General features: G+C 29.5%; 2 protein-coding genes across 4 annotated transcripts in view; one reads left to right on the plus strand and one right to left on the minus strand.

Annotated features, from left to right (window-relative positions):
- LOC143066801 (uncharacterized) overlaps positions 1 to 27,903 on the plus strand; it is a 240,978-nt gene that overhangs the window by 109,093 nt on the left and 103,982 nt on the right. The window lies entirely within an intron of this gene.
- Positions 541 to 16,750, minus strand: LOC143068950 (uncharacterized). Of its 3 annotated transcripts, XM_076243355.1 has the most exons (21): positions 16,660 to 16,750; positions 16,088 to 16,153; positions 15,705 to 15,781; positions 15,132 to 15,197; positions 13,972 to 14,026; positions 12,753 to 12,993; positions 11,994 to 12,226; positions 10,971 to 11,079; positions 10,255 to 10,487; positions 9,704 to 9,835; positions 8,795 to 8,956; positions 8,014 to 8,150; positions 7,489 to 7,594; positions 6,883 to 6,966; positions 5,790 to 5,970; positions 3,974 to 4,063; positions 3,252 to 3,338; positions 2,515 to 2,572; positions 1,972 to 2,013; positions 1,274 to 1,458; positions 541 to 678 (listed from the first exon to the last, which is right to left on the minus strand). In XM_076243355.1, the coding sequence occupies exons 7-20, from the start codon at positions 11,994 to 11,996 to the stop codon at positions 1,275 to 1,277; spliced, it is 1,608 nt and encodes a 535-aa protein (XP_076099470.1). In that variant the 5' UTR covers positions 11,997 to 12,226; positions 12,753 to 12,993; positions 13,972 to 14,026; positions 15,132 to 15,197; positions 15,705 to 15,781; positions 16,088 to 16,153; positions 16,660 to 16,750; the 3' UTR covers positions 541 to 678; position 1,274. The 3 variants fall into 3 exon arrangements, with proteins under 3 accessions (XP_076099470.1, XP_076099471.1, XP_076099472.1); XM_076243356.1 differs by lacking the exon at positions 13,972 to 14,026; XM_076243357.1 differs by lacking the exon at positions 8,795 to 8,956.

A 27,903-nucleotide genomic window follows, 5' to 3' on the forward strand; every position in this document is an offset into this window, starting at 1 on the left:
GTTATTTTATTATAAAATCTAAATTATTATGCCAAAAAGGAACACTAATAGAACTAAAGATAGTTTTTTAAAGGTCCTCCAACTCTTCTTCATCACTAATTTCTCCCTCATCATCACTTTCAGTGTCCTCAACTGCAATCTCCTCCTTTACAGCCATTTCTTTCAACATCTGTTGCATCCTGTCATAGTTATCATTTAATATGTGGTCAGTCAACTGAGATTCAACAGGCAGTTCCCCAATGTACTCTGAAAACTGCCTGTTTAATCTTATTAAACCCATCTCATAATACATTCCTTCTTTTATTAAGAATGCAGTTTCTCCTGCAGTTAGATGTCCCCCTAGTTTTACTTTCACTAGTTGGTACTGGTGTTTGTACCAACTAGTGACAGACCTCATTTCTTGCTTGAGCAATGTTTGCTCTTCAATGGCTCGATCAATCAGGCATTTCACTTGAATGATTTCCTGTTTAATCGTGTTTGGTATCTCTGATACAACCTCTAAATCTACCATGCAGTTATAGATGTCACTTTCCACGTCCTTGACAGTATCAAAATTAATCGCCTCTGGCAAACCATCAGATGAATCCCCAATCAGGTTGTAAGCTGCAATGGATTTGTGAATTTTCTTTGAAATACACTTTAACTGTTTTGAAAGTTTGATGAAAACAGCCTGTCCTTCTGAAATATGAATAAAATGTACAATATTACTGGTGTTTTATATATGAGATAAGTATATAGTGCTAACACGTCTTTCATAGAGGAATTTGATGTCAACAAGAAATAATGTTAAAATTTTTAAAAATGCCATTGTCAGTATATGCATTACTTTTAGATGGAAGTTGAAGACCAATGGATTTTAAAAGAATCAATCACACAATAAATACCTGTAACATTATTGTTGATACTAAGTTCAAGGACGTTATGATGTGTTTTAATTCTTTGTATTGAGAAAAATGTTATATCAATTTTCATAAATTGTCGTTTTCCAAAAAATTATCATGTTAGCTCAAAGGCAAGTATGAAATAAAAAGTGCTATAATACAGGAAAAGTCTGCAAAATAAAAATTTCTGGTAGATCTGATCTGTAGATTTACAGAAAAATAAAACTTAAATTTCATACATGGACATTATTTGTAAAATAAAGCATAGTAGTTCAGTAAACATGAAGTTGTTAGAGATGAATGAAAAAAGCATCACAGGGTTGAGCATGCTTACATAAAAGAAGTTTTGAATTCCCTTCCCTTCGTTCTATGGCTGATAAAATTTTGCTTACTTTAATATTTGCGCAATAAGCGTAGTAAATAGTGCCTCTCTGAAACATGTTTTTTCAGGGTTACAAGTTGTAATTTCTTTTGTTTTTCTTTCACAATCTTTAGATCCTTGTTGTAGTTTTCATCAGTTTGATGTAATCTAGAGGTCTTGTTCTTTTTTTCAAATGCTGATAAGGTTTTCTCTAGTCTGTAAAGATATTTAAATAAAAAATTTATTCATCAGAATGTTTAGTTATTTTAATAACATAATAAACAGTCCTTTCATGGAATTTCAAGGTAAAACTCTGCTCATGAGATCACAAGTCAGTAGTAACACTCAGCAAAACAAGCCTTATTTTTCATGTATGTACTTTATACTGGGTAAAAACTGTAGACAATAAGTGTATACAATTCAGAATATTTGCACAAAAGTGTAGCTTTCCCAGTGTAATATGTGTGTATTCCAATGTTCATACATGTTAAAACATATATAAGGTATTTAGATAAGGTCACAATTAATTTTAGAACATCATGTTAACTAATTTCTTATCTCTTAAACTTTTTTTAAAGAATGACATAGATCAGAATGTAACTTTCCCTTCTGTTTTAAATTTAAAATGATACTATAGATAAATGCTCTTAATATGCATCATTCCAGGTTGTAAAAAAGGCATGCTGACAAAAAAGAGATTATGACAATTTCTTAAAGTTTCGTAATCACCTTTCCTTTTCTTCCTTGAACTTGTCATCTAATTGTTCATTTCTGAAATTGAAGACTGACATTATTAAAAATAAATATATATGAACATTTATAAACACTTTGATCAAACAATGGAATCACTATAAAAGGAAATGGAATGTACAATTGGAATATTCTGTCAATCATAATGCTTGGTCAATATTGTACATTTTCAACCTGATTTTTAATGATATTGTTGTAATTATGATGCTGTTCTTTTCTTTTATCTTTGAAAGTTAATTACCAACCAAATTAGATTTAACTCTGGGTTAGTACTAAAATGAGTAACATACATTTTGTAAGAGTGCCACATGTGGAGCAGGATCTGGTTGTCCTTAGATCAGTTTTTGTGGGTTTCCTGTTGCATAAGTACAAATAAAGCAAAACTTTCTTTGTGTATCTGTTATTTGTACAATAGTTGACTGATTGCAGGATAAATGTAAACTAATATGCAATTTAGAAAAATAATGGTCTGATTTAGGTACATTAGGTGGCCTTGAAATGTACTGCTTATTTTTGACCTACCCAATTCTGTAATATCTTTGAAGACTGAGAACATATTCATCTGTTTTGTTCAGTTTAACTATAAAAAAAAAAACACAAATGAAGAAGGTAAATTATTTTTTTACTGGAATTTACAAAAATCAAATGCATTAAATATAAAAGTAGTTTACAGCCTCTAATAGAATAAAACTTTGTATGTGATTTCTATATGTGTAAACATAGAGTTTATACAGCATTAGAAAAGAAAGAATGATTTTGATATTTTAAAACAATGTAAATAGTTTTAATACTCAAAATGGATTGGGAATGATCCCAAAAATAATTCAGTCCTCTTAACTATAAAAATAAAATAGTTTTTGACTAAGGGACGATATCAAAAGTTCAATGTAGGATCAAAAATTCACATAGTTTTTTCACTGACCCCCACACCCCCCCTCTTAACTTAATTTTGGAAAAATTGATTTACCAATAGGGATATATGTAAAAATCGATTTTAGATATACAAAACTTGCAGAATTTTACCCCCCCCCCACTCCCAAACTATTTGATTTAAATTTTTTATCCTACATCGATCTTTTGATGTCGTCCCTAAAATATAAGGAGATCTTACTGTAAGATACTTTTATATCTGTGACACGTAAGTGTTTTCACTTACAGTACAGTAAAAAATGATAATGTTTTGACCAAATTTGAAAATAGGAGACGTATAAGTGCGTTGTGCGATATATTTTCTTGATGTATTAATTATTAAAACTTACTTGCTGCATCATTGTTTTGAGTGTGTAGCACGGAAGACTTTTCCTCTTCAATCCATTGGATAATCTTATCATTTCCAATAACCTTGTCTGAATAAGAACAAATATGGATTAAAGTTTGCAAGTTGATACACTTCACATATCATGTACATGTTTTACACATACCTTAATTATAAATATGCAACAAAAATTTCCTTGTAACAATTAACATTATCTGTGTTTAATTTTTTAACCTGAACATTTGGTTACAATATAAATGGCATAAAAAGAAGAAACAAATCTTTAATCATGTTTCAATGTTGTTCAATATGAGGAGAGCATCCGAAATCATAAGAATTAATGCTAGTATATCTGCTTTGGTCTGGGATCAGGCATTTAACAATTTATTTTACATAAAACTGACTCAAAGTGACGGCAAAAACTCATTCCTTATGTCATTTGAGTTAAAATGACTAAAGAAACTATTTGTGTTAGTTAAATGTTCCAAGGTAGGAAGTATGTGGACTGATTTGTAGACAAAACTAAATTTTATTGAAACACTTTCTCAAAAGCAATAAACAGAGCTGTTTGGTTATGTTTCTAAGTAAAAGTTTTTTATAATGCCTTTTTAAATGATATAAACAGATAATCAACTGCAGCATATCACGTGGACACAAGATATTCATTAAATAGTAATAAATGAATAAAAGTAACAAGTTATTTATTTTTGAAAGATGGTTTCTTACCATGAACAGTTGATAAAATCTCCTTCAAAGCCACATCACTGTTTTCTTCAATTTTCTTTGCTCTTTGGAGTTTCATAACCAATGTGTAATCTGCATGTTTGAATTTATAAGTGTTATTATCAAATACAGAGATGGGTCCGATTACTTTCAATGTAATTGATTAAATTACAATTACTTTGTCATTTGTACGATTAAATTAAATTAATGATTACATCATTTCTGAAAGTATCTGATTAAATTAATGATTACATTGGCAAAGTAATCATGATTACATCTGATTACAATGAATTTTAAAACAAAACATTTGGAATGATGTTGATGAATAAACGTTTAATATAACTATAGCATTTTTGAGAACGTATTTTATTTGGTTCAATTATAAAATGATAACTTCAAATTAAACGTCATCTATTTAAATAAACACCAAATTTCACTACATATATATACATTACACTTTATCACCAATGATCTCTAAATTATTTTGAATTAAATTTAATAAAGATATATCATAATCAAGAGTTTTTTGTTTGTCTTCTGACCTCTTTCATAATTTATATGTATTCCAAGTTGCAGTTTATGGAAGTTAAAATATGGATGAAATAAAGCTACATTTGTACCAGTTAAAACTATGTTAAATTTTAATAGAAATGTTTAATCAAATTGTAAACAATATGTATTAAAGTACTAAAAACCATTGCATTTTACACGTCCAGTCCAGATACAAAAAAAAGTTTAAACAACATATTTGTCCAACTTTTAATTTAGTTTGTGCTAATTAGATAAATTTTCATGTCTGATTTATCTTTTATCATAAATATTTCCCTACAGCTATACTCAATTGGTAATTGCAATAAAAACAAACCTTAATTAGTCTCCTACCTGTCAATTCAAAGTTGACAAAAATCACAAAAATTAACAAAAGATTATAATTCAGGGTTAAAGAAAAGTATTACTTGAATATATAACAGTTATTATCAAATATTAATATGAAGATCATTATAAAACGATGAATATACATGTATGTACAATATCTTTTACCAAGATAAAAGGTATATAATTGTATTATATGTCTCTGCTTGGGCTAATGATGACCTTTCAATACTGTAACAGTTTATTTTTTACTGAAGTAGACAAGCTTAAAGTAACTAAACAATTTTAGTATGTTAAAAATTTATCAAATATGAACAAAGAGGTTCATTTAATGACCAAAAACACAATTTTAGATTTTTTTTCATTGTAATCAGAATGTAATCAAAAAGTAATCATGATTACAGGGTATTTTGAAAAGTAATTGATTAAATTAAATTACATGTAATCAGATTTTTGGCTGATTAATGATTACACTGATTACTTGAAAAATTGTAATCAATTACAGCTGATTAACGATTACAATTACAATTACCCCAAGTCTGATCAAATAATATAAAATTTTGATTCTCTAAATTTGCTGATATAACCCAATTATACAAATTTTATAAAAATTGTGAGTGTTAAGTGTTCAACAGATGGAAGTACAAGCAGAATTTCTATGTTCTCCTCAATTATGAAAAAAAATTATTTCTAAATCAAGGGAGCAAAACTTTTATTTATTTTTATTTGACTTGATAAAACTGGCATTAAAGAGCTTTTATAAAAATTAAATCATTTGCTGTTATAGTAAGATATACCTTGACCTATAATGGTTTACTTTTTTAATTTGTTACTTGGATGGAGAGTTGTCTCATTGGCACTCATATTATATCTTCCTGTATCTATATACAAAAAGTCACAAGCAGGCTATTCCACCATTACACATTTTGCCATTTTCTGTAATTACCTAGTTTGTCTCTGATTTTCTGACCAAAGTAAATAAGGCCATCTGTCAAAAGGTCTGTTCTATTTTCAGGCGTCATCTCTTTGGTGATTGAAGAAAATCCACCCAAATATGACCATAATCTTTCAATGCCTTCACCGTCAGTGAGACCATGATTTTTTGTCCTCCTAGGTCCATACAAAATCTACAAGTATATAAGTATTAACACATAAACTTCAATAATCTAATTTTGGATGTAACACGTCTTCTGATTGGCTTACGTTATTTTGTTATGAGTCCATAGACATAATTTAGTCATGTGACCATGACGTCATCAATGTTTTTCATGGTTTTCTACGGTTTAAAATGGAATTAAGAATTAAATTATAAGAAATGACTGTAATATTTTTTCTGTCTATTTGAAATAACAAAAAAAATGTGGTGCATACTGTTAAATAACCCGCTACACACGTTATTCAGTGTGCGCCACATTTTTTATGTTCTTTCTTCATAGACAGAAAAAATATTACAGTCATTCCTTAAATATATTGTAGACACATGTCTTACAATAATAAAAATCTGTGTCATTTATTTATGAATACCAAGTTTTTTTTATATTAAAAAATCCTCAAATTTGAAATGTTGCTAAGAAAAGAGAAAATCACATATAAACAACATATCTGGTCTTAAAACTTGATATACTTTTTTTTGTGCAGGTTAACATATATTGGAAAACTTTACAAGCCATTCTAGTATAATAAATACTAAGGGGTCATCCATTTTTCAAAGTGCACAAAATGTACACTTGAGGGAAGGGGTTTAAAAAATCAACATTTTTACTGTACACTTTAAAAAAAATGAAAAAATAAAAAGTCAGGTATGTTTCAGTTTATTTTCCATGCAAATTTTTTTATTAAACCAAACTATAAAAGGGAGGCATTAATTTTTATAAAGAATGATTGATTCTAGGCTTGTAATCGACAAATGGTTGACATACACTTTTTTCATTCCCCACCCTCCCTCAAAAAGTTTTGAGGGTTCTAGTTAACATTACATATACAATATGCACTGAACCAACAAATAGTTTAACAAAACATTTAAAATTATATTATTTTACTTGACATGCAATACTGTGTCCATAGCAGTGGAAAATTGGTATTGAAAATGTGAGTTTTTGTAAAATGTCGTTTCGCCCTGCTTTCTGGAAAAAAAAATGTTTTGAATGGCAATAAGACTCCTGTAAACATTTGTATTTTAAAGTTTCAAGGATCTTGATTCCAATTACTGAATAACTAATTAATAAAACTAGATGTCATGATTTGGTATATGATATGTAAAGTTTAAGGGATTTAGACTATACATCATGTGAGAAATGAATGTCAGTGACTAATACTTTTTTTTGTAAAATTTTTAAATGACACCCAGCAAATAATGTAAGAAATCCTTGAAACATTTCTATAATATCAGATGCAGAACTGCAATTAGTTTGCAACCTCTCTTTGTCATTATGTTTTAAAATTTTATTACATACAGATTTTACTGTCTTGTATAAATTTGGTTAAATATTACTATGTTGCAAAAAAAATAATAAACATTTCTTACCAGGCTGTGCATGGCTTAATTTTTTGTAATTATTTTATGAAGTTTTAAGATTTGTATGTAATTTTCTAGTATTTTCTACATTATATTACTGCCCAAACTATAAACAGTACAAATGACAAACCTCTAAATGTCTTTTTAACAAACATGCAATATCATAGGAGATGTGGAGGTGTTTGTCTTTGTTGGCACTTAAAAGTAGTTCTATCAAAAAAACAGCATATCCCAGTCTACAAAATAAAAAAGAGAAAAGTGTTCTGAAATGACAAAAAATTGGTTTCCTATCTTTAATTAAATTCCAATTCTAACTGCATGTATCCCTTTTTCATTACTGTACAGGTAATCATTTTCTCTCATATTCCTCCTAATTTACCAGTGAATACCATTCTCATTTAATTTATGTTTACCAGTATGTCATGAGCAACAAAAACCTTTCATACAGTAGCCATATATGTTAAAAGTTCACATTTTAATGATTACATGTTGTAAGTTTCAAGTTGATATGACCACAACATTTGTTCAATTACCTTAAACAAAGACATTTTCCTGATATGGGTAGGAGATCAAATGACATGCAAATCTGAAAACACACGCAGGAAGTAAGTCCTAAAAATTGCACTCTCTAAATATTATCTACAATATAACTAACTTTTCACCATGTTTTAAACTAAAAAACTTCTGAGGGTAATCGTGCCTAGAGGTAGCTCCAAAGACTGCGGTTTCCGACAATTTCTTGTTTTTTGCTTTGGATCTTAAGTCATTTCCTGCTTGGAAATCGCTGCATTCCTGAAAATAAATATGAAAGCTAGCAAACTCTTATCTTTTTCTTACTACTTGCTGTTTTTCAAAGCATTGATTATTTTTTATTTAGTATCTCTCAAATGTACTTAAAATAAACACCTAAAAGATATTGTTCTTCAAATGTAATAGTCCTAAATTTGAAGGAATTTGGAAACCTTTATCTTTGATTTTAATGTCCACAATTCATAAGGCATTTCAATTAAACATATAATGGAACTTATGGAACTTTAATTAGCTAGTATGAACGGGTGCAAAAGGGTTTAAAAATATATGCAGATCTCTTCGATTGCTTCTATGGAAAATTGCTTACCTTCATAAGTGGCTACAATTTTTACCCTGTATGATGGATAAAACTGGAGGAGACCATTTTTTTTTATTGTTTGTCAAAGAGTTCTTATCAAACCAATTCAATTGTATTTTTATCAGTTTTCATGAATTAGGCAATATTTATATCACAGAAATAGCAGTCTATAATGTAAACAGCCAGAACTTTTCATAAAGGGGGAGGGGGCTGAGTGCTTCAGTAATTCCCTATACTTCTATAATCAACCAATTTTTCGCACATTAGGGGGGCCTGGGCCCCAGGGAACCACCTATGGTAAATAAATAAAATATCAAACACAAAATACCTTTTCTATTTTTGGAGTGTCATATTTTTTTATGAAATCATCTACCAATTCCTGTTGGACGAAAAAATTATCTTTGTGTTTTGGTTCAAGCCAGTGGTTACCAGATGAAGATTTCCGTACTAATTGAAAGTCTGCATCAAAACAAAAGATACTGGTTTCTGTCTAAAAAAGAAATGTTTAGTGTTTAATTTACAGTAAAATAAAAATTGTCCAAAAGTGCACCTGATAATTAAAAATAATTATGCAATAAATAAACAAATAAGTATTTAAAATAAATAAAAACTAATTACGTCAACATCATTTAAAGAGTGTCTTAAGTAGAAATGGGTTCTTACTAAGTAATAAATGTAGGTGTGTTACACATCATTTCAGTCCCAAACCTTGAAAAGCTGTTTCAAAGTGATGACAATAACAAAAGAAATTGATAGATCACTGTATTATTAAGAATTTTTGGTTCCAATGCAATATTTCTATCATACAAAGGATATATATGTGAGAGAAATTTATGAATCAACAGTGGATGGCTCAGAAAATGATTTTAAAAATCACTATGCAACAAAATTTTGTACAAAATGAAGAGTTATCTCCCCTTTTCAATGAATTTTCAGTGCTTTCTATGTATTTATTTCCTCTTTATTTGTTGCAGTTAATAAAAAAACAAAATTTAACTTTGAGAAGGAATGAATTTGTCATATGAAGTAGATGAAAAAAAAATTGAAAACAAAATATGTCATGTGCCATCCACTGCCTGGTTTGTCTATGGACACCCTCTTAAAGACACAGTAATTGATTGACTGTTGTTCCTATTTTTGTTTATTGTGTTGCATGTGGACTATTGATTATATCTTTTATCCTGTGGCAAATATTTTACTAAAATTAACTTAATCTAGGACATTATACCAATTATACCTCAAAACAAGCTGGACAGGTACAACCATCATCTAGATCTGGAAAATTATTTGTTAAATAGTCCATTTGGTATACAAACTGACGAAATTGGTGAATAGTTTCTGCCATCAAACTCTTATAAATTTCTTTTCCCTACAAGTAAAGTTAAAAATTAAATTTATGATCACACAATTGTGGCTCTATGGATTATAATGAAAAAGAAAAAAAAATTCACCACCACCAACCAAAACCTTAAAGCTGTACCGTGACATTTAGTCATTAATTTCTGAGTAATTTTATCGATTGTGAATAGTTGTCTTATTGGCAATCACACCACATCATTTTATATATAATAGTGTAAAAAAATATTTTATCCTTTATAAACAAGTTGACAACATAATTATCTAACTTTTGCAAGACATATAATCTTATTGATATTTTTCATCCTTTCAAATGTAAATTGTGTAAGTTATTTTTTGTAATGCATTCTATAAGTTATTTAGCAATAGAATATGCTTAGGGTTTAACAACAAACTATAAATCTCATTAGTATGGAATCTTAATTAATTAACCTCTTTTGTGACCAACATCTTGTACAGCTTTGGTTGCCTAGCCTTTAAAGCTTCACAAAACCCCTTCACAGATACATGGCACTCAAGCAATAAACCATTTAACCAGCGAAGTAAATCATTGTGGAAGGCTAAATGAGGTGTTTTTGGTGAGGCAGGCCACAGATTGTATGACAACAAGGTAATTGCTTCCTCTTCACAAGAACAAAATTGAATTGTTCTAAGATGTTGTCTACCTGAAAAATAAAGATAAAAATTAAGGTACCAATAAAAAGAGAAATTGTTTTTAAAAGAAATAGGTCTTACAAAAAATGGCTAAAAAGAGTAATGGTGTATTCCACTTTGGAATACCTATTATTTAACTTCTGGATGTGAATTTAAGCATGAATGCAATTTAAGTACTCCTCATAACAGACTCGTGTATTGTATGAATGTCGGTTCAAACCCATTTTTGTATGATTGGATATGAATTCAAATTCAAATTGATGGAAATTTATAGTAAATAAGGATACATGTACTTATTAAACATGAAATAAGAAACTTTTGTTTGGATCATATATAAACATTACAGGTAAAACATCTGTCAAAATATTTGCAATTTGGTATATGTATATGTATACAATTTTTTGTCAGAATCATATCAAATATCTATTTTAAAGTAATTCATACCTTTATCCTAATAAATGATACAAGAAAGTATGTTACTATATAAAGAATACCTTTATCATCAATAACTACTATATCTTTCATATAGTCAGTTGTACACATATCATGTTTTCTTCCCTTCCAAGGCTTAGTTGGAGGTGCATAGCCTATAAAAGCCCCATGCTATAAAAAAAAAAAAAGCATGTGTTTTAATCAATTTACCTTTAACTTGTTTCATCATTACAAAAATATTGGTAATCTTTGATATAATGCTAAGTAAAATGTTAATATTATTAGTTCAACCAAAGTCCACAGTAAAAACCTGAACTATTGTTTTGAATTGATTTTAATCTTCAACTGCATTTACTGCTAAATTTAACAATTGATAATATGTGTGCATAACTTAGATGAGCATTTTGTAGCTATACCAAACCATAAATTGAGGTTTAATGGTACTCAGATCAATGGTTTGCTTGTCAATGTAATTATTTTATTGTCTCATTAAAAAAACCACATATTCTTTATATAATAAAATCATCAAATATATGTTGTTGTAATTTCAAAAAACTGATATGTCAAGCTACCACATGTACAGGGGAATGTTAAATATCAGAATCAATGTGTCCAGTAAATTTTTCAAATCATGAAATCCAGTATCTTAATAAAAATCGCTACCTTTTTTTTATTCCTATAACTGCAAAAAATATTAACTAAAACTGCAAATAAGTATGATTAAAAAGAGATATTGGTGTGAAATAAACCCCACCTAAATAACAAACAAAAAGAAAATACATCCAGATCTCATGCCTCAAATAAAATGAACCCAGCAAGGCCAATTTACACGAAAATGGTTATAATAAAAAAAAAAAAAACAGAAATAATATGATCAATCAACACCTATTGGTAAGATGAAACCATAAAAACAACCTAGTCTTTGATACATATTTCATAAAGCAATTATCTACATGTATCTTCATGCTTTATTAAAAATTGGGCTGTCATGAGACAAGCACTTTTATTAATTTCAGGAATTCTTACTGAAAAGATCTGCTTTCTGCTTTTAGATGTTTTTTCTTAAAAAAGAAGGAAAATCTTACCATCCATTTCTCAAATACATGTAAATGTGGAAATTGATGCCTAATTTCCAGACAACTTTCACATATAACGGGCCAAGATATACAGTCTAGGCATCGGAAAAGATCAACCTTTTCAGTACCACAATCCTGGCATTTAAAATTGACTACAGCTTCTTTTTCTTTTGCTGCAGACACCAGTTTCTTGCATATTTCTGACCAATGATTTAATCATTGGATTTTAGCTTTAGCATAATCTAAAAAAAATGTACTAAAGTATTGGTACTGTAAGTATAAAAAACAACCTATAAATATCAAAATTGAATTATAATTATACAATCTTTTAAATGAATTTTATACTGAATGATTAAGTACAACACATATTTTACGGTCACCTTCATCAATGATGTTTAACACATTTGCACCTTTATAAGAAATTATCAATAAAATAAATGAGTTCTCTCTGGCTTGAAAACAATTCAATGTTATAAGCCTGTTTGCAGGATATTTGTTTTATTGTGTCATGTTGTATGACTGTCCAATAGTAATCAACACATCTGAGAATCACTATAAAAGGCTTAATCCTGTGAAACTTGCAAGTTTGGTAAATGGTTTATATCCATTAAAACAGGCTTCCTTTATTTTTTAATACATTTTTAATATGAAATTCAAAAAAGGAAGGGAATATATGCACTCATTGCACCCCTCTTTATTCATCTTGTAACCCATAATTATTTTAAGGAGATAATAAATGCCACTTTAAAATCATTACACTGTACATACTATTTTTAGGTTCTATCGTCACAGGTGTTTCATGTTCATTATTGAGCTGCACATTGCCATTTCTTTCTTGTTCAATGTTCACCACCTCTGCATTTATAGTTTTATAGTCATCTTTATCGGTGGCACCTGCAGTTTCATCAATCATGGATAAAGGCGTGTATGACTTGGTCATAGTTGTCTTTTTTCCACTCTGACGGACTACAAAAGTGCATGGCACCTTTCTTTTCTTTATATGAGACATCTAAAAAATAAACAAGAAAAAATCATCCAACTAAAAGTACAATTAAATCATCAATTTGTATTCATAGAATCTATATTATATACAAAAATATCAGTTTATTTTTGTATTGTTTGATTGCTGTCTCATTGACAATTTGTTTTTTAGGCAATTGGTTCTGTAATTAAGTCATGTTACTAAGTATTCCCCAGGGGGAGGGGGTAACTTCCTATTATTGGGTATACAGGGATGTGCCAAAAATATTGGTCATAATTTTGCGAGATTTTATATAAATATGACCCTCCTTTTTAATGACATCCTATATTAAAATGCATTTACGTTAGATATCCGTATATTGATTTGGGGTACTTAAACATGCAGTCAATCCAACAATCCATGCATATATATAAAGATAAAATATATGTACACCAGACATTGTCAATTCATATATAAAAACTTAAGGGTAGCTGGTATATTTATGAATTATGAGTGATGATGAGTTACAGTGCTTATATAAGCATGGGTCATATTTTAGATATTGTATATAATTATACTGTAGGTCATTCTTTCTTAAATATTTATATAACTATAGGTACTGAATTTTAGTGAATGTTATATTAAAATGGGCACGTTTTTTGAGGCAAAAATGGCACACCCCTACCAAAAAAATATCGAAGTAACCCCCCATGGTCTTCCCTATACCAAAAGCTGCTTAGTTCAGAATGTGAAAAAAGCAGTAATGTAATGCTACTTAAAATATAACACCTCACCTCACCTATCCTTTTCATGCCGGTCGGCATTTAAGGCCCTGAATATAACAACTTATTCTTAATTATCTCCCCTTTCAAAATTTTACCATTTTCAATTTAAATATATTTCTCAATTTTCATTGATATAGTAAATTAAAGATTTAATATATTTCTGAATTTTAATTCATTATACATCATAGAAGGTTGCGTTAAATTATCATATCAAAACATTTAAACTAAAATGTTTACTTACAATATAAATTGAATTCACCTTTAATTACATCAGTACATGGTTATAAATCTTCTTACTGAAAATACATGTATATCAAATTTTTACGGTCACTAAACATTGTTTGCCTATGATACATATTGTCAAATCATATGTTTTTGTACTATGTACGCTTTTTTAATGGAAATTGGTACATCATAATGCATTTGTAATAAAATGAAGACCGATGAGACCGTGATTTATATATATATATATATATATATATATATATATATATATATATATATATATATAGAGATATATATATATATATATAGAGATTCACCACTGCATCAAGTATTATTATACGATATTTATCCACTCAAGACAGTTCAATATTTAAAATTTAACTGTTGAGTTCATAAATCGTATTACACGAGATTTGGTGGTGGAATGAATATGTTTCTCTAATGATATGAAATAAGAAGCAAACAATATTTTTCCTTCTTATCATGTGAAATGAAAAAAGATGTGTTCTTTCTATGAGAGGTCATCAGGCATGGAAGCCTTTAAAAAAAATTTTACGTCATAATCTGATTTTAACCAATGAAGAACTAATATAAAAAAAATCACGTTGATTAAATTTTTTTTATACAATGGGTGCAGATAGGTAATTAGAGAAATGTAGTTATATATGTATTATGGTGTTAGCCTTTTTCACCACAGATAATCCAACTGTCATAAAGTTGTCACGTGTTAAGACACACTTATAATATATCTATACTATAATAACAAGGTTAAATTTGTTAGCCTTCATAATGTTAACAAAAAAAATCAAATAATTTAACTTTATACATAACTTATATATGTCAATGGTGTTGATTAAAAATAAAATCAATCCAACCCTTTTGTTTTCAACATTTTAAAAGTTGCCAATTATTAACAAGTTTGGTGTGGAATCAGATACTGATAACAATAGTATATGTCACATGTATGTATGTTCTGTATCCTCCTCCAAAAAGAGCACTATCTGGTACCATATCAAAAATGTGTTGCTCCTAGTGCAAAATGTAAATCCTATTTAAAAAGTTTTTGAGTACCTCCCCTTTTCATAATTTTGTAATATATTAATTATAATTAAAAAAAATATTTCCAATTTTATTGGATAAAAAAATAAGTAAAAAGTTACTTTATTGCTATCTTACCAATACATGTAGTATTAAATTTACTGGACCTTGGATCACAGGATTTCACAGTAAACTATCTTCAATCTAAAAAATATAATTCAGTAAATTTAAAGGTGACATTAAGTTGATGTTATTTTCATATATATATGTATGTATATAAGTTTTATAACTTTTTCTGTAGGCTATCCTTCTGACCTCAACTTGTCTCTAATTGTATTTGGTTGGTTGCTGTCTCATTGATGTATTCCTCATATACTTTTTGTTTGGATTTCTTGGAAAACCACTGTATTCTTTAAGCAATAAAAAGTTTTAATTTCTCTGTAAACTTTTTACTGACCTCTTCTCGTCTTATTTTTTATTGCACAGTTTCTTTCTTTTTGACGTATTCTTCATATATTTTTGTTTACTTTTCTTGATAAACCACAGTGGTCCACTTTATGGTTATGCAATATCAAAATATTCAAATGGAACAACTGTTGATTATCTCCACTTTCAAGTTTTATCAATTAGAATTCCAATTTATTCCTGAATTTTGTGTGATTAAATGATTACCTAAAAGCTATTATCTATTTCACTTTAATGCAAACTTACCAATACAAATGTAATAATAACTTAACAGGGCATTAATACATATGACATCAGTACACAGTAGTAATTAGCTCTTCAAACTGAAAATATAATCAAATTATTAAGGTCACTTCCATTTTCAAATACTGATACCTATAGTATATACTTTTATATCAAATGTATGTTTTTTTTTGTTTTTTTTTCAATATCTTCCTCCTTTTATAAGAGCACTACCATATAATCATATAAATATTGTTCCTAGTGCAAAATGTAAATTCTCTCCTATTCAAAAAGTTCTTCATTACCTCCCTTTCATAATTTTATAATTTAATTTAAATTAAAAAAAAACATTTAACAATTTTATTAGATAAGAAAATAAGTAAAAAGTTACTTGAGTGCTTACATACCAATACATGTTGTATTAAATTAACTGGATCTTGGATCACAGGATTTCACAGTAAACTATCTTCAATCTAAAATACAATTCAGTAAATCATAAAGGTTACATTAAGTTGATGTTATTTTCATATATGTATGTATGTATATAAGTTTTATAACTTTTTCTGTAGGCTATCCTTCTGACCTTAACTTGTCTCTAATTGTATTTGGTTGGTTGCTGTCTCATTGATGTATTCCTCATATACTTTTTGTTTGGATTTCTTGGAAAACCACTGTATTCTTTAAGCAATAAAAAGTTTGAATTTCTCTGTTAACTTTTTACTGACCTCTTCTTGTCTTATTTTTTATTGCACAGTTGCTTTCTTTTTGACGTATTCTTCATATATTTTTGTTTACTTTTCTTGATAAACCACAGTGGTCCACTTTATGGTTATGCAATATCAAAATATTCAAATGGAACAACTGTTGATTATCTCCCCTCTCAAGTTTTATCAATTAGAATTCCAATTTATTCCTGAATTTTGTGTGATTAAATGATTACCTAAAAGCTATTATCTATTTCACTTTAATGCAAACTTACCAATACAAATGTAATAATAACTTAACAGGGCATTAATACATATGACATCAGTACACAGTAGTAATTAGCTCTTCAAACTGAAAATATAATCAAATTATTAAGGTCACTTCCATTTTCAAATACTGATACCTATAGTATATACATTTATATCAAATGTATGTTTTTTTTTTGTTTTTTTTTTCAATATCTTTCTCCTTTTATAAGAGCACTACCATATAATCAAATAAATATTGTTCCTAGTGCAAAATGTAAATTCTGTCCTATTCAAAAAGTTCTTCATTACCTCCCTTTCATAATTTTATAATTTAATTTAAATTAAAAAAAACATTTAACAATTTTATTAGATAAGAAAATAAGTAAAAAGTTACTTTAGTGCTTACATACCAATACATGTTGTATTAAATTAACTGGATATTGGATCACAGTATTTCACAGTACACTATCTTCAATCTAAAATACAATTCAGTAAATCATAAAGGTTACATTAAGTTGATGTTATTTTCATATATGTATGTATATAAGTTTTATAACATTTTCTGTAGGCTATCCTTCTGACCTCAACTTGTCTCTAATTGTATTTGGTTGGTTGCTGTCTCATGTATTCCTCATACATTTTTTGTTTGTATTTCTTGGTCAGACACTATTTATCTATGCAATTTATTGTGCAATGATAACATGTGACGTTTTGCCAAAACCAACGTTGCTATATTTGTGCAAAATGTTCATATATATTGCAAAGGAAATAAAAGCACTGATATGATGCTACATGTAAAGATAAGTACCTTTTATATATCTCCCAATTCAGAATTATATCATTTAAAATAAAATACACTATGAACAAACTAGTAGACATTTCTATACAATTTGACTACAATGTTTACTTACCAACAGGTATGACTTGCTATAACCATCAACTACATCAGTGCATATAATTATTATGTCGCCAACTAAAAAAAAATGTTAATTAGTAGGTCACTTTTATTTTGCTACAAATTATTTTATATATATCTAAAAGTTTTAATTTTTCTGTAAACATTTTACTGACCTCTACTTGTCTCTTTTTGTATTGTTCAGTTGCTGTCTCATTGACATATTTCTTATATATTTGTGTTTTCATTTCTTGATGTTGTGTATGCAATTAATATTGTGAGAATATCATATTACCTTTTGTCTACTAATAGATCTGGTGTAATAAAACTTCTAGTGGAACACCTCTTGGTTATCTCCCCTTATAGAGTTTCTTCAATTAGAATTGAAATTTATTCCTGAATGCTCTTTTTTATAATTGAAAAAGAAAACCCATGGTTTTACAATCAGACTTTAATGGCAATAGGAATAAATAAACTGTACAAAGTTATATATGACATCAATACATATTAAAGCTCTTCAAACTGAAAATAAATAAAGGTCATTTCATGTTGCTGCAGATTTATATATAAGTATATATTCCTGTTCATAATAATAAAAAAAAGCTCTAATGGAATGCTACTTTAAATGAAAGATTCTTATTATCTCCCTTTTCATACAAATTTTATCATTTACAATTTTGTATATTTCTAAATTTCTTTTTTTAAATAAGATTTTTACTGAAATCTGGGACTTTTATCGACCAAGCTAAAGTATTCACTATAATTATTATAATCATAGATTTATTGACTCATGCATAGCACCGCAAAAACCTAAACTTATTTAAGAGTTTTAGGACAAATTTCCTATTAGATATTCCTATTGAATTTATGATAGTATATATGCTGTTTAATTTATAAGCCATTTATTTTGTGACATACAGCTCTGATGTTTAATGTAAAAAATATAATTAGAAAGCAGAAAGTAAATCTGTAAAGGTCTATTAATATTTTTGTTTTTCAAAATTGGGATTTTGTTTTATTCATCCCCTCTCTTACTATATGTGTGGCATATATATATATAGTATTTTAGGTAAAATAGGTATATATATATATATATATATATATATATATATATACCTATTTTACCTAAAATACTATCAATTTATCCAGAACTTGACACAATTTAGGCCACAACTACCTTATATTAATTTCCATGATCTTTAAAAAAAAATAAGAATTTAATTTTACAAATTTTTTAACATGATCTCTAATTGACAAGCATCCACTAGGTTAAGAATGAAAGTTTATTCTTATAGTTTCGTTCCAGTTTCGTCGTAAAAATAAAGTGAGATAAGTAATTTAGATTCTTTTTTATTTGCATGTTTTTCGTTGTCAAAATCCAGAAAAAGTCATGCTTTCACCGAGATGGTTTCATTATTGTACACGCCCCTACCGGAAGTGTTTCAAATCTTCTAGCTTAGTTTGGCAAATAAACAATGATACGTTATAATTTAATTTTGTTGCACTCTGATTCATTTCTTTGTTATTATCTAGAGCCCAAACGGATATTTGTAATTAAATTTCAGATAGTTTGTAAATTTAATAATTTAACAACATAATCGGTCAAAGTTATTTTTCCAAAAAAAAAAGAAGACTCGATGGCCTGGGGGTAAAGGGGGTTTGGGGGTGTAATTTGGATGGGTCATGATATCCCATGCTTTTAAGGGTCACCCATGTTATTTCTAAGCGAGGGGAGGACAGGGGGGTACCCTTCTCCCTTCTCCCACCCCTCTTCTCCTTTCTCCCATTATAAAGAATAAAACATCTCCTTTTGAGATATTTTTTCTTGAAATATTAGATAATTTTTTAAAAGGAGAGATATTTTATTTTTTCTCCTTTCTCCCAGCCTTCCTCTCCTTTCTCCTACCCCCTTTCTCCCTGTCTCACTTACCCCTGTCCTCCCCCTCCTAAGCAGTAAACAAATTATAAAATATCGTGACCATTCCTTGCCTTCACAAAATGTTTACTATCTTCCCTAAGTATGTACAGTCGAAGTTAAACTGAAATTCAATCAAATTGAAAAAAGAAATCTGATAACACAGTTAATCAACTAGTTTTCTTTAAAAACATGGGGCCTAAACCAAATCAAACAACATTGCTTATAAATTTCATTTTTTTCTTATTATTTGCAGCGTAAAATTAATCGAAAAACTAGACTAATATTGTGCGTATTGCTCTTTTATATTTTAACCCACGGTGTCAGTATATGTGTAGTTAATCTATCTACCTTTTAAAATGTAAATTACCAAATTTGTTAAAATGGCCGCAGCTTTCTTCTTGTTCAAATACCACGTTCTTTCTTAAACATAACAAATAAGAGTGTTTCCGAAAATACTTTTATTCTTTAAATAAGCTAACAGCACACTTTACAGTATATATGCAGTATAATTTGTTACAATTAAAAAAAAAAGCGAGTGTTTCCGAAAAGACATTTCATCTTTAAATAAGCTAACAGCATACTGTAGTATACTGTACGGTAAATACAGTATACGTTGTTACAATCTCTAAAAGACAAATAACACTAATAACTTTCTTATTGATAAAGCAAATACTTATAGGATGGGGTGTGTACGACCTACATATTGTATTTAAAATGTATGTGTCATAGTCATGAACATGCATGAAATATTTACTACAGGACGTAAAGCAAACAACACAACTTAATTGATTTTTCTGTACTAGTACTTAGCATATAGAGACAAGATCTTGTAAAATGCTATAATTTACAGTTTCCATTTATATTTTTATGGTTTTTTTTTTGGTTTTTTTTTGTTGGTTTTTTTTTGGGGGGGGGGGAGTGTCTCTTCCGTTTATCACATAACTGACTGCTTATTAAAAAGTTTTAAATATGTTTTTTTTACTATGGTTCGAATTCTTAACTTCTGTTTTAATACGATTTATAACATTTTTTTGTCAGGCAAGGATAAAACTGAGAAAGATAAAAGTTTTTTCAGGTGTTTTTGCTTCATTTAGAAATGAAAAGGGAATAACGGACGACTAAATTAAAGAGTTTGTGTTCATATAATGATTGAACTTGCGAATATATATCACCTCACACGTTTTGATCGGGCCAGTGAAACCTAGTTTAATGCGGTTTTATTCATTGAAGTTTGCATGCATAGTTTTTATTTAAAAAAAACACAAATAAAGCAAGATCTATTAATTAATTGGACTGAATAGACAATACTAATTATTTTGTATTTTAACGTAATGTAGGAAAATTACCGAATTACCAAATCAGAAACAAAAGGAACATTTACCGGATGAATATTGTGAAGGACATTATGCATCTAGGTCTGTCCGATTAGAAGTTCTGAAACAAGCTGTAGCTAATTGTTGGAAGAATTTACTTACTGTTTTATAAGGTTGATCTTTACGAATCTATTTCATGATTACTGACAGATCAAAAACATCAAATATATATAGCATGAGGGTTGTTGGGCATAATATTCATTGGTCAGTTATAAATGAGGTCTGTATGGGGTTTTGATTGCCTGATTTATTAAATAAGAAATCGTTATTTTGAAAAGTTGACTAAAAAAGTATAAATGTTCCCCCTAATTTTGTAAAACTATCATTTGGTGTTATTTAGATGCCATTTGTTTTTATCATAGATAAATAATTATATAATGTAATGCCATTAAATCGGTCCATTATCATTTCAATTTGGTAACTGTTAATTGTATATATATCAGTCTGAGTACTGTTTAACTATCATTTAAGTTGAACATATTAAGACTCGTCCAGTTCAGGGGAATAAGGTTTCTGCAAGTTCTTTTTATATACTTTTCTTATATTTTCGACGGTTTGTAAGTCAGTAAAAGTTCAATGATTAAGTTAATATTGACATTAAAAGACCTCCTCACAAAAAGGGCTGTTCAAATCCACTGAACACCCCTTTTTGTTCGGAGGTCTTTTAATATCAATATTAACTTATCATTGAACTTTTACTATTACTTAAATATCAACAATTCATACAAATAGTATATCTCTCAGCAGTATTCTAGTCTAACAAATAAATACTTTATTAACCTTAGAATATCGTGAATTAAAGAAAATGGATAGCGGAAATGTATATAACGTCAGGGTACCCAAATTGCACCTATTTTGACAGTTTTTTAACCTTCGTTTATTTATACTTCAAACAAAAGTTTTCATTATATGTTTATTTTGTAGATGTATCATTATTTATTCTATGGTTTCACCAATTTAATTTTGAATTCATATAGAATCATAGAAAAATTGGTCTAAACTGACCTCCACACCATCAATGATTCTGAAGTGAAGAGTACCCAAATTGCATCCATGCTTAAATTCGCATCTTCAAAAGTCTAATAACAGAGTTTTTGTTTATTTTTTTCAAATATTTTGAACAATTGGATATTAGTCCATGCTTACTCTTCATTTTTTAAGAAAAAGATGCTTGTAACATATTGTATTTGCTCATTTTAAAAAGATGACGTTTTGATGACGTCGCATGGTGACGTTTTGAACAGTACATTTTGCTTTTTCAGTAAACACTTCATCTGTTGATAAATACTGTGAACGTTTTGTGCATATCTAAATATTTTTACCTATGTTGAAAGATGTGCATAGTATCAAATCATAAAAATACAAATTGTTTAGTCTTTCGGAAATCTTGTAAGATTTCCGCTGCTATTTTTGCTAAATAGGTGCAATTTGGGTACTCATTCCAATTTGGGTACCGTTACGTTACCCCGAAAGTTTAGCTATTTAGTTATAAATGGTAATCGGCAAATGGTAAATCAAATTCAATACCAAAAGATAACGTTTCTTAGGAGAAGATATTTTCTAAATGCAACTTGTTAAGGAACTAAGATAACTAACGAAGCCGGCATTATACGGAATTAGTCTGCATGGTTACTACTTAGTCTCACGTACCGAAACCATTTACCAGAGTCTGGTAAATGGTTTCGGTACGTGTTTATTAAAATCGCTTGGAATTAGCGTGTGTTACTTGCCCAGGGTAAAGTCGTACTGAAGTCTTATCCGTTTTCTCCACCGTATTTATACTTAGGTAAATCAATCTACCGATTTGGTTTACCTTAACCATTTTCAGTGGCGGATCCAGCCATTTTAAAAAGGGGGGGTTCCAACTATATGCTCCCATTCAAATGCATTGATCGTCCAAAAAAAAGGGGGGTTCCAACCCCCGGAACCCCCCCCCCCCCTTGGATCCGCCAGTGATTTTGGCTTACCATTCACCTAAATTACCAAATCCAGAGCCGACTATTTTTGTTATGACGTCATTCTGTTGTACGTCATTTGAAGTAAACAATTCACAGGTGTTCCGATTGTAAAAACATAGACAAGAATAATAAAAAGTTAACAAACATAGTTACACAAGAAATATATAATAGGAACAGTCAATTAACGGTAAGGTTTTTTAACAACACCATCACACAATTTTAGGGAAAACAAGTTCCATTTCAAGGGAACCCCATTTCGTTACAGTAAGGTTCAACCTTCAAAAAATCAAAACACAGAAGTATTAAAATCACAAAAAAAGAATGTATATGTAGTATATATCAACCAAATACGAAATTACCGGCCTTATTTTTTTTTTATGATTTTATTGATAGGTGACTCGCTTAGCTGCTGGAATGTAAGAAACTAATGCGGCAACAATTCTCAAGTAGAGTGTTTTCGGGTATATTCGGCCACTTAACCTACTTTCTCGTCTACTGGTTACACACTAAAACGTAAAATGTATTTTTAGTCAAACATGGTGAATTTGGTTGTTAACCTATGGAATGTTAACGCAATATTAAATATCTCACTGAGGACAAGATATGGAAAAGTTCATGATCACAACAAACATCGTAGGGTGTTTTCGGCATAGATCGTCAAACTTCGGCCGGACTTCGACTATTTCCGGCCATTCATTTTTCGATAGGATCCAGTCAAATTATTCATATTTGTAATGAATGCATCGGTTATTTTTTCGAAAGTTTTACTGATGATCCCACTCTTTTTCTTATGGTATCACTTGTTTCGACTGAACACGTATATTGCATTTTAGCTCACCTGGCCCACAGGGCCAAGTGAGCTTTTCTCATCACTTGGCGTCCGGCGTCCGTCGTCGTCCGTCGTCGTCCTGCGTCCGTCGTCGTTAACTTTTACAAAAATCTTCTCCTCTGAAACTAATGGGTCAAATTTAACCAAACTTGGCCACAATCATCATTGGGGTACCTAGTTTAAAAACTGTGTTCGGTGACCCTGCCAACCAACCAAGATGGCCGCCATGGCTAAAAATAGAACATAGGGGTAAAATGAAGATTTTGGCTTATAACTCTGAAACCGAACCATTTAGAGCAAATCTGACATGGGGTTAAATTGTTTATCAAGTCAAGATTAATCTGCCCTGAAATTTTCAGACGAATTTGACAACCGGTTGTTGGGTTGCTGCCCCTGAATTGTCAATTTTAAGGAAATTTTGCCGTTTTTTTTGTTATTATCTTGAATATTATTATAGATAGAGATAAACTGTTAACAGCAAAATGTTCAACAAAGTAAGATCTACAAATAAGTCAACATGGCCAAAATTGTCAGTTGACCCTTAAGGAGTTATTGCCCTTTAGAGTCAATTTTTAAAAAAATTTCTTAAATTTTTGTTATCGTTTACAAACATGTTCTCCTCTGAACTAGTAAGACAGATTTAACCAAACTTGTCCACAATCATCATTAGGGTATCTAGTTAAAAAAAATGTGTCCGTTGACCCGGCCAACCAACCAAGATGGCCGCAATGGCTAAAAATAAAACATAGGGGTAAAATATAGATTTTGGCTTATAATTCTAAAACCAAAGCATTTAGAGCAAATCTGACGGGGTTAAATTGTTTATCAGGTCAAGATCTATCTGCTCTGACATTTTCAGATGAATCGGAGAACCCGTTGTTTGGTTGCTGCCCCTAAATTGGTAATTTTAAGGAAATTTTGCCGTTTTTGGTTATTATCTTGAATATTATTATAGATAGAGATAAACTGTAATAAGCAATAATGTTCAGCAAAGTAAGATCTACTAATAAGTCAACATGACTAAAATGGTTAGTTGAACCCTTAAGGAGTTATTACCCTTTATAGTCATTTTTTACCAATTTTCGTAAATTTTTGTAATCTACAAAAATCTTCTCCTCTGAAACTACTGGGCCAAATTTAATCAAACTAAGCCACAATCATTATAAGGGTATCTAGTTTAAAAAATGTGTGCGGTGACCCGGCCAACCAACCAACCAAGATGGCCGCCATGGCTAAAAATAGAACATAGGGGTAAAATGTAGATTTTGGCTAATAACTCTGAAACCAAAGCATTTAGAGCAAATCTGACAAGCCGTTAAATTGTTTATCAAGTCAATATCTATCTGCCCTGAAATTTTCAGATGAATTGGACAACTGGCTGTTAGGTTGCTGTCCCACAATTTGTAATTTTTAAAGAAATTTTGCCATTTCGGTTATTATCTTGAATACTATTATAGATAGAGATAAACTGTAAACAACAATAATGTTTAGCAAAGTAAGATCTACAAATGAGTCAACATGACCAAAATGGTCAGTAGACCCCTTAAGGAGTTTTTGCCCTTTATAGTCAATTTTTAACAGTTTTCATTAATTTGGTAATTTTTTGTAAATTTTTACAAAATATTTTCCTCTTTAACGAAAGGGACAAGTTTATTATAGATAGAAAAAATTGTAAGTAGCAAGAATGTTCAGTAAAGTAAGATCTTCAAACACATCACCATCACCAAAACACAATTTTGTCATGAATCATACAATGCAAGTCGACAACAAATTACATGCATGCGCAAAAGCAGTCAACGTCGACCGTTGCATGGCTATTTTTTTCTGTTAGAAAATTGTATGATTCAAAAAGTACAAGTAAACTATTCCATAATGAAGCAGCAGCAAAGCTAGAAGATTTTTTTTCCATATGAGGTAGTTTTTACCTGTGGTATTTCAAAACTGTTACTGTGTTTAATGTGAAGCAAATTTTGTAAACATAAAGGAGCCAAATTATTCAAATTTTGTAAGGTTCATGTGCCATTGTCCTGATGCGTCTCACTTGTAGAGTTGAAACCTTTGAGTTCTCAAGAAGAGTTTCAGGGGATGATAAATAGTTGTCTTAGCCGAATCTTTATGCCCTCTCTTGTATTTTTTTTTTAGAATTTTCTCTGTACAAAAATGCCAATGAGAACATTCAGCTGTTGTGATACCTTTCTACACAAGTTACTTATATGTGCATCAAATTTTAGTTGGTAATCAATATCAATTCCAAGTAACTTGATGGTTTCTTCACATGATAAAATATTTTGCTAAATTTGGATAGACGGATTTTTTACAAACTTTATTTCCCTACAGCAATAACCTGAAGTTCATCAGGATTTCCTGCATCTTATTTTCTTTGAACCAATCAATCAGCAGGAATTTGCTGTTTTCTGTCAGAAAGATATGATTTTAACAAGGATACAGAATGTGGGGAAACAACATATGCTAAGGTAGCAATACACAGTTAGAAGTTTAGTTTCGCATCATGGCCCCTGTGAATTTTTTAAATATGAAAGTTTTTGTACAATAAAATTGATTTTTATATAATTGAAGAATAATATAGCCTTCTTAGTGGGTTGATATGAACATTAAGATTGTTTTTAACATGTTTTATAGGCCATTTATATGATTGACAGTCCGTATTTTCCTATCCGTACCGTTCATAGGTCCATATATTATTGTAGTGTTTATCAACAAAGATTTTGCGCTCGATCTTTTCAATTCAATTTTATGGAAAATCGACCAGATAAGCATATGATTTTTTTGGGACCACTTTATAGATATAAACCTATGGATTTAGAAAAGGTATCACTGTAATTGATTGAAATTTTCCTTTAGACCAAATTTTGGAGACTTTTGTGACATGTTCACCCCCCTTTTTTGCTATATTTTGTAGCTAAGAAATGCAGATTGTTGCCATGTTACACCCAAGAGGGATTATATTTCACCCTTATGACCATTAGAAATCAAATCTATGGAAGATTCTCTTTCTATAAGTATATACATGCATAACACACATATAAAGCCTTCTTTGTTAGACAGGAGGGGAAAGAGGGTGTTTAAAAATTTTGAGTGTCAATTTTAAGTTTTTTTCCTAACTGTGTATTGCTACCTTATGGCATTTGACAAAGCAAAGAATTGCTTTTTTTTAGACAAATCATACCACAAATCTATTGATAACTAGGTTATAGATACAATTCTGAGGGAAAAACAACCTTTAGAATGACAATATATGTTAGTTTTGTTGTTTATTGTCCTTAGCAACCAATATAGACATTTTGACACAAAGACTTGGTTCCGTCATAAATTGAAACTTTATTGGCTACCCCTTGGAAATGAAGATTGCGCGTTATGTAGAAACCTTAGAAGGGAACGCTTTATATTTTTTCATGCGACTAAATCAAATTTATTATTTTAGCAAGTATAAAGTCACAATTTAGCATGAATTAAGCCTAATTTTTTTACCGCTATTATAAATGAATTCAGTATTTACTAAATTTTAACCAAGGCTTTGGTATGGTAATACACAACAAAATTGACATTCTAGAGCTTTAAAATAGCTTTAACTTGTAAAATTTGTCTACTGTTAAGGTTGATTTAAGTTTTTAAACAAGAAAAGACAGGTTTAGAAGATATAGTTATAGAAATTTAACAAAAAAAGGAGAAAATGCACTTTGACATGGCATGTTTCATAAAATCACTTTTTTGTTGTATATCATTGTCAACAGCTAACCTTCATAAAATATTTATTTCTGAACCGATTTTCAAAACTAGCAGGCTAATTTGCTCGTTTTAGCTAGTAGAAAACAGAAATCCATTTAAAGTGGAATTGGGGGAAAAAATGTTAATCCTTAAGGTAGCAATACACAGTTAGAAGTTTAGTTTCGCATCATGGCCCCTGTGAATTTTTTAAATATGAAAGTTTTTGTACAATAAAATTGATTTTTATATAATTGAAGAATAATATAGCCTTCTTAGTGGGTTTATATGAACATTAAGATTGTTTTATAGGCCATTTATATGATTGACAGTCCGTATTTTCCTATCCGTACCGTTCATAGGTCCATACATTATTGTAGTGTTTATCAACAAAGATTTTGCGCTCGATCTTTTCAATTCAATTTTATGGAAAATCGAGCAGATAAGCATATGATTTTTTTGGGACCACTTGATAGATATAAACCTATGGATTCAGGAAAGGTATCACTGTAATTGATAGAAATTTTCCTTTAGACCAAATTTTGGAGACTTTTGTGACATGTTCACCCCCTTT

The sequence above is a fragment of the Mytilus galloprovincialis genome, chromosome 3 (assembly GCF_965363235.1).
Source record: "Mytilus galloprovincialis chromosome 3, xbMytGall1.hap1.1, whole genome shotgun sequence".
Classification (NCBI taxonomy): Eukaryota; Metazoa; Mollusca; class Bivalvia; order Mytilida; family Mytilidae; genus Mytilus; species Mytilus galloprovincialis.